Raw genomic sequence first — 15073 nt, forward strand, 5'->3', positions numbered from 1 at the left:
TTAGATTTTGATTTAACAGCGGATGTTGTTTTAAAGAAAACGGTGTAACTAGGATTGGTACAAAGAGTTCTACTCGAATCATCAGGTATCTCAGGTACCTTGCATGCACTGGGAGTAAGATAGGCCTTACTTACAGAACAACTTACTTACCTTCAAATAGCTCTATGCCAATTCACTCCTTGTTGTTTAAGTGCTAGGACTAAATGAATTGCCAATTGAAAAATTCCCTTAAGCTCTCGATCTTTGTTTTAGTGCAACTTGCACAGAAGCTGAGATTTTTTTGGTCTCAAATAGTTTTACCTATAGCCTGCTACAAGGTCCAAAGTACTTTCTCTGGTTGGTGTTTCTGAAAATGAAGAAAACTTCATTTTCATGAAGTTGTTCATGTGGTTCAGTTTTCATCGTGTCTGACTTGCAGACAAAGGCAGATCCATTTCTCCATATGAGTAAAGCAGTTTGTTGCCCCAAGAACTGCAAGATTTGAGGGAGCCTTTCCCTGCTGTAGCTTGTATCAAGCTTGTGGTTTAGCTGTCTTATTCCCTACCACCCTACAAAAAATTATTTCAGTAAATCTTTGCTGTTGTGAAGAAAATTATTCCAGAGGTAGGCCATGCCTGCACCTCTTTGTTTTGATGTCTGAAGCAAAAGTTTCTTGTTGAGTCTGCAGCCAAAACTCTAAAGTTACTGAATCACAAGGACCAACAGGAACAAGTAGCGTGTTAATAATGCTGGCGTAGCACACAAGTGTTTGACCAATGTGAAGAACAAAGGGCGGTGATGAAAACTCATGCTGGCGGCGCTCTTTTTGGAAACTATGAGTGGTTTGCCACTGTTCTCACAGGACTGACTTTAAACTTTGAACTTCTGCTTTTTACCACCCTTGCTTTGGTTGTAAAACTTCTCCCACTGGTTATCATTTATGGCTCAATGTAGATCCAAGTTCCTATTTACAGGGAATGATTTTAGATGCTTCCTTTATTTCTCTTTACAAGAAGACTGTTTCTTTTTCTTTTTTAGCTCCGTGCTTATGAGAGCTAGAGAATTAATTAACTGCAATCCTTAAGTCAAAATATAAGAGCACACCCTGCCCCCCAGCCTTTCAAACTTAGCATCAAGTTTAGATTTACAAAGATCAAGGGAGATGATAAAATTAGATATTTGTGACATGGTTTCAAGGAGATAATGCTGTATATTTGCTTTTTCTTGTTTATTCTTGAAATATTTAAAGATGATAGAAGCTCTAGGTTCCAAAGATTTGAAAGTTAACAATTCTATTGGAATAGCAATTAAAAGCATCATGTAGAGGAAGTAGTGGTTTCTGTAGTCAATCTGAGGGAGTTGTTGATTATTATTGTTACTTCTTTATTTGTTTGATGTCTTAAACTTTTTCTCTGCTATGCCAACAAGCTGTGTTTGACTTTTCGGAGAAATGAATCAGCCTTACGCTTTTTGAAATTATATTCTTAGTAGCTTACCTTTCTATATGTTCGGTCAATTACAGTTCATTATTCTGACTGCTTTTTACAGTCTTTGTACCTCTGTTTTCTGCAGCTTTTCCCCTACGTCTTTGTGGTCCATTCCATTTATTTCCCTCGCTGGGATTGGAATGAATTTTATATGCTACTTTTTGGATGAGAGAATGGAATCATAATGCTGAAAGAAGACATGCCTACCCCAAGCCCTTGTTATTTGCTTCCAGCTTCCTCCTTTTTCACCTCTGCCTCATTTTTTTCGCACCTCTTTTTATTAATCTATTTATAACCAGAAGCATAAACATAAGTAGGGATAAAACTAATTAGATGAAGCTTTCATGTCAGCTATTGCTTCCCTGGCTGTGCGGGTGTAGTGCTATGGGCAGAGAGCACTTCATGAAAGTTCTGCCCTGTGGGATGCCCTGTGGGGAAGCTGTTCAGCCAAACATGAGGAAATGTGAGATGTGATAATAGAACATATACGTAACTCTATGAGTTCCTAAAAGTATTTTCTCTCTCTTCTCCCAGATTCATCATTTTTGCACTTCCATGAATCGGATTGTGACATAGGAGGATCGTCGTCCTGTGAATCTATACTTTCCTTGAATACAGAAAAAATTCTGGTATGTTATCAAGAATATAGCGTTCAAAATAATTTTACTAGATTGTTGAAGGGGCAGATCACTTCAGCTGCATAACCAGTTAGAATGAAGTTCAGGTAAATAAATGCAAATAGATCTGTTAATCAGTAGGCATTGCTGCCCAAAAGGCTTAAGTATGAATAAACTCAAGTTGCTCATAAAAGTATTACTTTGTAGTAATCTGTCATGAGTCTTTAGGGCTGTCAACTAATTGAAGCAGATGTTGGCACTGAGAGCTAACCTTCACCTCAATTAATCAACCAATTAATTTTTTGGTTTTGGGGGTGCAGGGACTATGCCTGAAAAAGGGGGAGGTGCATTAGCTTTTACCCAGATTAGCTTCCTGAGGTTTACTACAAAACACGTGTAAAAGTAAGAGTAATGACTTTAGTCTCTACAGAAGTAACATTGTGCAAAGACGAGAGTTAGAGGCTTCAGACTGTGTTTCACTAAATGTGATACTGACCTGGCATGTGAAGAATATTCTGACAAAAGAAGAGTATTTTTTGGTAGAGAGACCTCAAGAGGACTAGTTTGGAATTTGGGTTTTCTTGCAACACCACTCTTAGCCTTTTGAGAACAAAGGTTTGATGTTACATCTTCAGTCCAGTAGAATACAGGTGTTGAAAATCTTCAAATTATTTCTATGTGAATAAACAAAGTAGCTTTGGCAAATTTTTAGAAATTATTGGCTGAGAGAGTGTGTAAGCAATATTTTAACTGGAAGCAACTTCTCCAAAGGTGGCACTTGGAATTAAAACTACTATACAGCAAATCCACTAAGCCAATTGTTTAGCTTGAATATTCTCCTTAGACTTCATCATATATTGGTCAGATCTTTCCAATCTAGTCCAACAGTACCAGCAATTCTTTCTAACAGTGAAATGTGTATTTGTTAGAAAGAAATTTCCCTGTTAAAAAACCCCAAAAGAGTTGTTTTAAAGAGAGTGAGAATTAAACCTGTTGGGATATGGTGCTATGATGAAAATTCTCCTGTTTCTTGAAGACAGAATGACTGACTTTTTTTTGCGTGTAGCGTTGCAGGATGTTTAACCTGTACCTGAATTCAGAGTTTGTTGAGGAAGTGTGAAACCACTTTCTCTGCCACTACAACAGTTCTGTTACTCTGTAATGTCAAAACAGATGAGGTAGTGGTACTTCTCTTGCTGCCACATGCAGCTCAGCAATCCATAGGAAATTATTCTAATGTATTTTGAGATTCTTCTGCTTGGGGCTTATTTTCCAATACCAGTGTGGAATCTGGCTATATCTTTGTCTGCAGACAAAGACGTGTAGATCTGTTTTTGTAAATCCTCCAAAGAAGAGATTGTCCTTCAGTAAAAATGTTGTGCTGTTTTTCCGAATATTAAGATGATTATAGAAGAATAATGTTTTGTAGAGTTAAGTGTTAAGGGTCATTTTCTGAACATTGCATGAAGGCCATTGGTTATATGAAAGTGTTGTGTTTGTGAATGCATATGGATTGCAATGTAGATTTAGTTTTCTTGTTGTTGTATCTGTTGAACCCTGCTCATTTTTGTGCTGTTTTATTAATGTTTTTTCTCTATAAGGGAAATAACTGCCACACACTGTTAGTGTAGAGGTGCGGATATAGGCAGAGTAACAATTTGCAGTGTTACAGTGTAATGTAGAGCTCATACATCGCCTTTAATTGCAACAGAAAATAAAAAAATTGTAAAATCCATTTGCTAATCATTCTTGCCTTCCAAAACACTCAAGTTCTTAGAGCAGACCAAACATTCTCCTCATCATTAGACACACAGGGCAAAAACTCTGCAATGGAATTTGGCCATTTAGCTTTTGCAGTTTTTCGATAAATGAAATGTCTGTGTTGTGGACACAGTTAATGTGACTACTTTTGATTGGACAGGCAAAACAACGTTAAAGGAGGGCAGTAGTGGGAATGAGCTGTTGAGTTGAATTGAAAGAAGATAACTGAATGGAGAGAGATGTTATTTCCCCCTTCTCGTTTCCTAAAGCAGTTTGAAAGACCTATTGATTTAAATGAGTATTATGTATTTTTCTAACATAAACTACTCTGGTAGGCTTACAGCTGTCTGTAAAAAGTACTTGTGGAAATAAACAGAGCTGAATATTTCTGTATTTCTGAGGGGCTTGTCTTTGACACTATTGGTTTCTATAGGTGCATTATTTAGGGAACAGACATCCTAGATAAGACTACAGTTTGAACAAAGTGTAGAACTGATAGAATGTCATTGTTGAAAGGACAGCCTCTTTAGTATTGTGAAGTTTAGCTTTTCTATATTGATGGAGTGATGTTCTTTTCAGTGTTTATTTTCAGTGTTTTGCTCTTCTGCAGTACTCTTCCCTTGCAGGAGACAAAGGAATAGGGCAAACAGTACAAACTTTCATAAGAAGTAAGGTGTCTTAAAAAGGCCGGAAAACTTGAGCTTAAGCAAATGCAATTCAGAAACATCAGTCCCAGGTAGAATGCTGACAATGTTCTTTCTGAGGTTTGGTTAGCCTTATGTTAGAGCAGAAAACAGCAGCATCTGACTGAAGAGAAACTTTTCTCCCTGTGGAAGACTAGGAATGAACTTGATTTCAGTTACCTTAGTGAAATCACATTAGTTTTAACTTTGTTTTAAGGCATTCTCTTAAGGATTTAAGACATGGATTTGCTGTTAAATTGTGTTGTTGTTTGCTGAACATTTGAAAATATGATGTTTTACAGAGTCAAGCGAAGTTGCTTGCCGAGCAGAAACGATTTCCATTTGCTACTGATAATGACAACACAAATGAAGAACTGGGTAAGATGTTTTATATAAAGTTTGTGTGGGTGAAGGATGTGCTAAATATTAGCACTAAATGTTTTGAAAATTGATGATTGAAGTGATGCATTAACTTCAAATTGATCTTAATAAGTCTGGAAATACAGCAAGTTTTCTCTGGTCATATAAAGCAAATACTTATCTCTGTTGCTAAAAACCTTTCCTGCTTTCTTCACTAGAATTTTCTACCATATCTGCTTAAGCAGATGTTCAAAAAGAATTCTGATTAAGTCCTTTTTAATATGCTCAGCTACTTCCTGTTTCCATTTTTCTGTGATCATTGATGACTAAAACTGTTCAAACATGCAGAAAATGCTACCAATGCAATATGCTTTCTATGAAGCACAGATCTTGGATCTGTTTCCTGTCTCCACACTCCTCCCATCAAAACTTCTATGGAGCAGGAAGACTTTCTGAATTCTGTCCTAGACTGCTACTTGAAGTTTTTTCAAAGCACACTTGGCACAAGAAAATGGAGCATTTCTAATAAATGAACAGGAAGTATTTTCCTCAAGGGACTCAAAAACGGAGTTGCACTGCTTCTTCAAATAGAGGTATTACGAGACAGCAAAGAGATTTTTGAGGGTGTGTGTCAAGGAAGACCGCAGACCATCTTTTGTATAAGAGCAAAGAGATTTTAATCCCCTCTAATGAACTTAAAACAATTAAGAAATTTTTTGTGGACATAGTTTCTACCTTCATGAATTTACCCAGGAAAATTTGGGCCCTTAATCTTTTTTTATATTCTTAGACTAGCTAGCTGTGTTCATAGGATCCTGCAAAGAATACCAAACTCCTATTCAGATGAAAAGATCTGATACTTCTAGTATCTGTTCTGTAGACTTGGAATACTATGCTAGAAGGTCTCTTTCCTCATGTTTGGCATGTAGGCTGGCACCTATCTACCCACTTTAGTCTAAGGATGTTGTGGTGTGAGGAGCCTGGTTTGGTCTCTTTTTTTGTGCATGTTACTTTTAACTGCTCTGAGGAGAAGTAACACAGAGTGTATGGGGCCTTCTGAAGGAATGTTGGGACTGAAATGCTTTGGCTAATGGCCCATTGTTAACCATTAGATTTTTTCATAATGAAGTACTTGTAGTTTTGTAATATTAAAGATTAAAAAATCAAAAACATACTGTTTAAAAAGAAGTTGGTACTGTATCAGGTCCTAGCTGTCAGCCACTTGCCAGAGTTTTGCAGACAGTTCACAGTTCAGTTTGGCATTTTGCCAGGTGTCTTGTATAAACTAAATCCAGTTGTTATCAGTAAGACAAATGAGTGGCAATATAAGTCTTGGTTATCTTGCATCCTCCAAATTTTTTCTTAACACTGGAATGGTTGACTTGACTTTATTTTATGTTCCACTTTTTCTTTGTTCTGGGATTGGAAGCCTAAAGATGGTAGGAATAACTGTATAGTCTTGAAGAATAATGGAATGAGGAAAATTCAAGAGCTCTTCATCCCATCCTTCCCCCTGGCCATTTTTTCCCCTTTTTTGGTAATACTATGTATTTGTGCCAAGTGAAGCTTTTTATGTATTGAGGAGAAAGCTTATATTGCACACAAATATTTCCTTCTTTATAATATAAGTGCTCTGAGTATGAAACAAGCTCTGGATTAAATACACTTCTTATTTCTTTTTCATTTAACTGTTTTCCTTTTTTAATGGACTGTGCTTAGCAGCACTGCCAAAACAATGTGGCCTGCCTGAAAGATAAGTGTCTGTGTCCTATTAATAATGCCTTTGCTTTAAATGACTTACTTGTCTCTTCTCATGTTTGAATAAATAATTTAGCTAAGAGGTGCCTCTTCTGTTGCTAAATTCAATGGAAGTGGGGAAAGGTGAAATCTGCTTGTAGTTCCACTCCAGGTGTTTGAACAAACCGCCTGGGGAAAAGTTCTCTCTAATTTTCATAGCTATGGTCTTCAAGGTTTTGTTGGCAGTGTAGACAGAGCTTAGTTCAGAATTAAGAATTGTGAGAGATTAAAACATGCAAAATGAAACACTCTTGAGATATTCTGCTATCAGAACTGAACTTCAATCATGCAAGCAAAACTACTGCTTTCCAGTCTTGTGATTTGAATGTATTTTTATATCTTGTGGAGATTACGGGAATGTATTTCTAATGGCCTGTTTCTTTTTCGAACACTTGGCTTCTACTTCAAAATGGGGCATGCACAAGAACTTGAAACCTTTTTATAATTATAACATAGCTGAAGATTCAGTTGTTTTTCAGTTTCAGTTTTACAAATGATGAAATCAGTTTACTTGAGGTATTTCTAGGTAATTCAAATGAAGGAAAACTTTATTGTGAACTAATGAAGTTTATCAATATGTGTACAAACAAGTAGAAGTTCCCTAATCAACTTGTCAAAAAAAGTTAGCCAAGTGGCACTTATAACTGAGAAAGCATCCAGGACTATTGTATTGGGATCACAGGACCTTTTCTGATCCTAAGTATTTGAGAAGCAGACATGGGCCCTTTCCTAAATGACTTGTAAAAAGGAGAGAAAAAGCCTACAAGCAGATCACAAAACCCCAGAGGAGCTCTGAAGAGCACAGTATGAATGGAGTAATTAATGAATACTAGGTAATGGCTGAGGGAAGTCTTGTCATTTTGGTGGTCATTCAGGAATCCTCTGATTAAAATAATCGTCACTGCAATGTAGAAACTTAAGCATTTTATAATTTGGTAGTATTCAATAGCTTTAAAAAGTCAGATTTTTTCTGTTTTATTGACATTGTTAATGTTTTCATAGCAATTGCTTACGTGTTGATTGGCAACGGCTTGTATGATGAAGCTATACGACATTTTTCAACAATGCTGCAGGTAAGTTTTCTGCTTGGACCCCCAAAAATAACTTAAAGAAAATATCCATTACCACATGTGGCTTTTAATAAAGCAAATATTAAATTAAGGATTTTTAAATGAGAGTAATTATTCTACTGTTTGTTCACTTTCTTTTCCATCCAAACATAAGCATACTGTTAGAAGTGGGTGATCAGTATCTTGGTTATTTGGTGAGTATTTTTCTCATCTGTAGGCATAAAGTTTTTATGGCACTTTGACCAAAAAAGCACGTGTTTTAAGTAGGCCTGACCTCTGCAGAGCTGCAGTTTCTTAGATTGTCTGCTTGTTGTGTAGGATGAGATATTTTAAAGTAGACTTTTTTGGGTGACAGCATGGTGCCAATAACATCAGAAAAAAAGCCCTGACAGAGATAATATATTGCTAGTGGCAAGTAACACACTGCTTTCACAGTGATAAATGATTTTGTATGCTGCCTTTGTCCTTTTTCAATAGTAAGAATTTAATTAGTTTAATATATAAATAAAACATAACTAATACTTATATTATGAGTATTTTTCCTGACCAAAATAAAGAATTCAGAATCTTCTGCAGTTAAGTAGGAGGTAGTCACATTTGAAACAAAATCAACCCCAACAATTTATATGCTTCAACTAAAGATGATTTAAAAATACTGCATTTTTATGGCTAAAAATCTGGAACATCCAGAAGCATGGACATACTTTTTATTTTAAACTCTTTAAAGTACACAAATGCAAGCTGAAAGCAATACTGCAAATAATGGCATGTATTTCTTTTAAGTGTCATATGGCTTGTTCTTAAATTGAGTGGAAGTGTGGCAATTTAATGGAATTATTCCAGGGAATTTATCTGAGGACAAGAACGTTTGGGGTTTTTGTGTGCTTTTATTTTTATTTGGTTGATACAGGTTTTTAGTGATGTCTGTCTTTGATTTGTTTTAATGTGAGGATTTTTTTACCCTAATGAGAAATCCTGCTTTCAAAACCACTGGATTTACATATTGTTTCCTGGCTTTATTTAGAAGGAAACTTAATACAGGTGAAGATAAGCAAGATACACCAACTGTAGAAAGATACTGGGAGAGGCGTTTATGTGCTAGAGTACTTCTGCAGTGCCCACATCTCAGTTTAAAGTATACTTTAATATCATGCTTATGGTATGCCTGAAAGGCTGTGAAGTAATCATGATTGTTCACTCAGTTTTCCATAAGGCAATTTTAAATACATATAAAGTGAGCATGAAAACATTTAACTGCATAAAACAGCCTTGCTTAGCCATAGTATTAAGAGTAGGAAGCTACCTACTGTTGATGTAGCCAAGCGTAAACTTGGAATCAGCTGGAGTATGGCAAGCTGCCAGCACTGATATGCCACTTATTCTGTTGTTTTATCCACAGCAGAGTTTGTTTCTTAGGAGACAGTTTGTTTCTTGGCAGATGTCCTAATTATAAAAGACCAGGCCTGTGCTACAAACTTTTGTAGGACAGCCGTGTTCCTTGCAGGTGTGAAGATGGTGATTCCTGACTGGTTTTCAGGGAAACTTCGCTGTATAGGCATTGTTGTGTTGACAAAACAGTTTTGCTGTATAGTTATTGACATTTGTATGGGAAACTGTGGTTGGAGTAAATGACATCAAGCAAGAAGTAGATTTACTATGTAGGGTGCATCCTGTCTAAGTGCCTAAGTGTCTAAGTAGGAAAGTCACAAAATTAAATCTAACTCAAGGAAAGTTGGTTTGAATTTTACAGAACTATTTCAGTAGAATACCTCTGGTTTTGGTTGCTGTCTGAATATAAATTTCATCAGGATGTCGTAATATCTTGCTCCCAAATTTTAAATCTCAAATTTAAATTGCATGCAAAATAAGCTTTGAGTGGCCAATTGTATGCTTCTTACCAGTTCAGTAACATGAGACAGAAGAAGTTACATAATTACCAATAAGGTTACAACTAATGCATTGGGTAACAGAGTATTCTAATGAATACTGTGTATTGTAATCTAGTCTAATGTACGCAGGATAATAGCTTCTGGTAGGTGGCACAGTAACTGCTTTCTGTTTGGCTTTTTTATCAGACAAATACTCCAGAACAATTCCATTAAATTGAATTGGAAGCTGTGAGCATATGAAAGTATGGACTGTAATACAATAAATTTCTTTGCCTGGCAGCTGTGATTGTTCATTGCTTACTACTTTAGATCAGCTAAAATTAAATACATATTGAAGAAACCAAAAACCCCACACCACAAATTAATATTTTATTTGTTTAACAGGAAGAACCAGAGCTGGTTAGTGCAATTTATGGACGAGGGATAGCATACGGAAAAAAAGGACTGCATGTGAGTAGATAATTTTTTAAATTAATACCTAACTGAATTATTCGAGTCTGAACTATAAGAAAGCCTGTAACAGGAATAACTAGATTGGTTAGAACGTGTTAAGTACACCCTAAAGTCTTTGTGCTGCTCTACTTCCATGAGGAGTCTGTCCCTCGGCTAGTGCACTGTGTAACATAGAGGGATCTAGCAGATCATACTGCTCAAGCCATGGGTACGTTTGCTTTGTGAGACTGTGGAAGTAAAGCTGCACAACGTAAGTGTGCCAAAGGAGAAGATTAGGCGCTGTTGTGAGTGGTAGATAGTAAGGCTGCAAGCCACAGCTTCTTGAAAGAGTTGCCTATTAAGATAACAGGCAGTGTTTTGCCTCTGAGAGACAGGTTTATGAAGTCCCGCTGAAATTAATCTCCATATCTCAGCTGTATTTGGAAATGAAAAAGTCTTTTGCAGCCTGGGAACATTGTCAGCTCTTCAAATGCAGTGGACTTTACACTGCTTTTTGATTGTTTATGCCTCTTGATTAGTATACCACTTTGAATTTGTTAAAAAAAAAATCAAAGTTAAATTACTTGCTTGCAATACTTACTGCTTGAATAACTTGAGCAGAGAGAAATTTATGAGTAGACTGTGGTCCTTGTAGGACTTTGTGGCCAGTTGAATCATGGTTGAATAGTTGCCAGAGTTCTAGAAGAATGAATAATTTAGTAACTCCTTGAGATTTTTCTTTATACAGAGTGTTTAATTATATGGGGTCCTGACAAGTCCTGACAAGGTCCCTCATATTTGCTTGTTTTTAACATCAGCGTGAGTTTGTTTTCCGAGATTAGCTAGGTGTTGATACTGCTTCACTTTGCGAAAGTTTTTGAGTGACACCTTCAAGACACAAAGATGATATTAAGCACAAAATTTCTTTGCTTTGAGAAAGAAGGAAAAGATCGATGATTTCAAATACAGAATGTGCTGTATAATTACTTCAAATTTTTTTTCTAATGAAGTAACTATTTCCATCCTATTAACTACTTAATTGAGGACAATTTAAAATTTTAGGTAGGCAGGATGCTGTTGGCATCACCTCATTTATCAGTACTACTTGGCTTAAGTTGCAGACAGTGCTGATGACAACACTGGTGGGTGTGAGTGTTCATGTGTGCTGGAGTTCATGTGGGAGCTTGAACCAGCTTTGCTGCCAGGCAAAGTACCTCTGGAGCTATAAATCTAATATTTATTCATAGAGTTATATTAATAAATTATTAGAGGTACAACACAAAGATGATATGTACAAAGTTTAGTTTTGTTGTTTGTAGCACACGTGTTTTTTCCAGCTGTTTGCAGAAGAATGCATCTTGATGTTTTTAGCAAAGGTGTGAAGAGCTTTTAGTGTAAACTTTCAGACTTAATATACACTTTCAGACGCTTAGCCAATCTAGTTGTCCTTCATCGTGAGAGTATATTAGTCTAAGTATGCACAGTTGTTCACCTTGTTTATTTTTCTCCTTTTTAGGATATGAAAAATGCTGAACTTGCTCTGTTTGAGCTCAGTAGGGTGATTAGTCTGGAACCAGATCATCCTGAAGTATTTGAGCAGCGAGCAGAAGTGAGCATCTTTTGTGTCATTTCAGACTTTTGGAGAAGTTGCAATTATACCATGTTTCCAGTTATACCTTAACTGATTTAATGGCTAAAGCTTGGTGTTCTGTTCTCCTTTCTTTTAAAATATACGCATTTCCTCTCAGACAGTGTAATTTGTGGAATATTTACTTTTAAAATAAGACTTAGACCATATAGAGTTACTCTAGCCAATGGAATGGCATGTATTATGTGTAAGTGTTCAGTTTTTGACATACTATATAACAAGATCATTTGTGTTTAAGGTTTTTTTATAAAAATAATCAAAATATCACTTGAACCTTACTGTTTGCGCCTTTTGTCACCTTACTAAAGCTACTGTGAACACTAGTTGTTAAAATACCAAATTTTTAAAAAATATGAAATGTTTTGGGTTTATATTTGTGTGTGTAATTTAAAAATCATTCCAACCCACATATATTTTTTATTTTAAAAATCAAGTTTTATTTTTCTAACTGCATTACAGAAAATGTTAAGATGTTAAGAAGCAGCGTTGTAGACAAACCAAAAGTATAAATATTAAAGTCAGCATACTGTATAATGATAGCTGCCATAATATTCAGAGTTTTCATGTTTTTAGTGATCTCTTAGCACATTTGTGAACCTTGATCTAGGAATGTGAAGGGCATTCGAATAATTGGAAATGGACCGTTTTCCATTGGGGGAATGTATTTTTCAGATTAGGCTTAGGAGGATACTTTAATCACATTTTCATGTGAATATGTTGAAATGGCTTGAAATTGAGTATTTTGCTTTGATCGACTTGTTTTTAGTTTGGAATACAGAGTTTCTGTGAATGTGGTGATGTTCACATACACTGATAGTTTTGAGAAAAAATCTTTCAGATTTACTCTTTCATAGGGATTTAAAAGCCATAATTACTGAAATTTATAGTGGAACTTTCCAGCCTATTCTAGCAAACACAATTACTCTGTTAGAGCTGAACATGGAAAAGAATAATCTTCATATTTCTAAAACAAATCCATTCACTCTGTTTGCTCTAAACTGTGTTTTGGTTTTGTACTCTTAGATATTGTCCCCACTAGGACGAATCAGTGAAGCATTATCAGATCTCACCAAAGCTATTCAGCTACAACCATCAGCAAGGCTCTACAGGCACAGAGGTACCCTTTACTTCATATCTGAGGTTAGTGGAGTTTGGGGATTCTCTTTGGCTTTGGTTGTTTGGGATGTTGTTCATGATTTTGTTGACTTCTGTGCTAGCTGTTACTTTTGTTCTAGAACTTCTTTCCTATTTAGTTAAAAAAACCAAACCAATAGAATAACAAAAGCCCTGATTGTCCTGTAGCTGCCTTTCTGAGAGTTCAGAGGTATTCTTTAAGTATTTCATTTGTAAATCTATTTAATGCTGAGAATCAGAGGACAAGTACCTTGCATGCACACCTCGGTTTCTTTTGTGTTTGAGAGGTAGGAAGTAGATAAAGACTGACTTGATTTATAACCTGCAATTAATTAGTATTGATAAACACCAGTCTAAAAATGAAAAAACTTACGGCCAAGGCAGCAAGTCTTATATATACTTCAGAAAAAACACTTCTCACAATAAACAAAAAACCCCTACAAAAATGCTAACATCCCATTTTGCTATGTGATCTATATGTGGTGTTCTTAAAGCTTTAATGTAGAACAAGTAACTTTATCTTCAAAGATTGTGTGAATACTAGATAGCTGATTTCCTACTTGGTTCTTCCGATTTCACTGTTTGCTTCCAGCTATTTTTCCATTTGCTTTAGCATGTTTTATATAGCACTTCCTGTAAAAGTTGGAAGTGTATTGTGCAGTCTTTGATGGTAGTTGATAATGGTTGCTGCTTAGCCCTGAGACTGACTTCATATGTTAAACAAAACTTTCAAGCTTATTTTTGTGGAAATAAAAGAACGTATTCTTTATTTGTATGGTGTTTTCTGTGTCATCTGAAATCTTCTTTATCATAGGATTATGCAACAGCCCATGAAGATTTTCAGCGCTCACTGGAACTGAACAAAAATCAGCCTATAGCTATGCTTTATAAAGGCTTAACCTTCTTTCACAGAGGACTTCTGAAGGTAAAGCTATATTAAACAATAGTTCATGTAGAACAATACCCTTTATTTGAAGTTATTCCCATAAAACAGTAGAAATATCATTGGTGTTGATGTATGTATTTTCTCTCACATGAGGAAGATTTTTAAGGTAAAAAGAGTGCAAGCAAAACAAAAAGATTCCATGATATGATATGTAAATACTGCAGGTCTTGTTGAATCTCATTAGGTCAGTGATGACAGACATGTTTAAGGATAATGCTTTGAAAGATATTTGTATTTAGCACCTCTGCTAGTATTTGTATGATTATGTTCAAAAATTTCAAAATGAAGTAGAGATTTCCTAAGTTTTAGGAAGGGAAGAGGGATGAAGAAGAAATTAATTTTAAACTCTTCCTTGAATGAGCTAGGGAGTAATAAAGGAAAGTGCTGGTAGAGCCTTGCATTTATGCATGTTTATTTCAATTCTATGTTGTTTCTGGAAGGCTGATATCTAACTTGAGGGAACATACTTGTTCCTTCAGTTTCTGAAATCAGCAGGGAAGTAAGTTCATCCCATGTCTTTTTTAAGTTTTCACCATTTTTTAACTCAAAACTTCTCTCTGTTTTAGGTGAAGTAATATTGCCCCTGTTTCTTGTTTGTAGAGTATTTACAGGTACTGCTGCCATTTTCCAGAGGAGAGAGTAATCAGACAAGTTATCTGAAATCCTCAGTTTGAAAAATTAAGATGCAATGGTGTGATTCCTGAATTCAACAGTAGAAGCTGTCTTTTTTTTTAACCTGTGATAACAGCTTGGGGTTCATTAAGGGTTGTATGCAGAATCTGGAGGCAAGCCAGAACTCCTGAGTTTCAGCCCACTATCATGGGCAAGCACTATTTTTATCTCTATTTTGTTTTGCAGTCCACTTCCTCACTTTTTTAGTACCCAAGCAGGTATTTTTTCCACAGTCTCACTGTATGCTGTGGGAACATCAGACTGTCACTGAACTTTTATTGTCTGTGTCTTCTTGCAGGAAGAAGAGATACTTGCAAATAATAGTCTAGATTTCTGATTTTTGTTGTAGGCAACAGAGACCCCAAAAACTGGTGGTGAAAATAAAAGGCTGACTGGAAAGTTGACAAAAATAAGTGCTGTCTCAGTTAGCAGAATAGAAGCAAAGTTTTCTCCCTTCTGATACACAGGTCAACACATTTCTGTACTACCACATCCTTCCCCCCCTGTTTTTCTCAAAGGAAGCATTTTCCCTCTCTGATATTCATGTTCAGAGACATTGTCACTGAGTGGTTTTTCATCCCCAGGTACACCTTAGCTT

At 35.9% G+C, this 15073-nt stretch overlaps 1 protein-coding gene across 2 annotated transcripts in view; it reads left to right on the top strand.

Moving 5' to 3' along the window:
- TTC13 (tetratricopeptide repeat domain 13) overlaps nucleotides 1-15073 on the top strand; it is a 39500-nt gene that overhangs the window by 1885 nt on the left and 22542 nt on the right. For both annotated transcript variants that reach the window (XM_030945231.1, XM_030945232.1), the window contains exons 2-8: nucleotides 2001-2095; nucleotides 4830-4905; nucleotides 7687-7757; nucleotides 10028-10093; nucleotides 11592-11684; nucleotides 12747-12863; nucleotides 13672-13782. In XM_030945231.1, coding sequence (XP_030801091.1) covers nucleotides 2001-2095; nucleotides 4830-4905; nucleotides 7687-7757; nucleotides 10028-10093; nucleotides 11592-11684; nucleotides 12747-12863; nucleotides 13672-13782 — 629 coding nt within the window. The remainder of the gene's footprint in view (nucleotides 1-2000; nucleotides 2096-4829; nucleotides 4906-7686; nucleotides 7758-10027; nucleotides 10094-11591; nucleotides 11685-12746; nucleotides 12864-13671; nucleotides 13783-15073) is intronic.

This window comes from Camarhynchus parvulus, chromosome 3 (assembly GCF_901933205.1).
Source record: "Camarhynchus parvulus chromosome 3, STF_HiC, whole genome shotgun sequence".
Taxonomy (NCBI): Eukaryota; Metazoa; Chordata; class Aves; order Passeriformes; family Thraupidae; genus Camarhynchus; species Camarhynchus parvulus.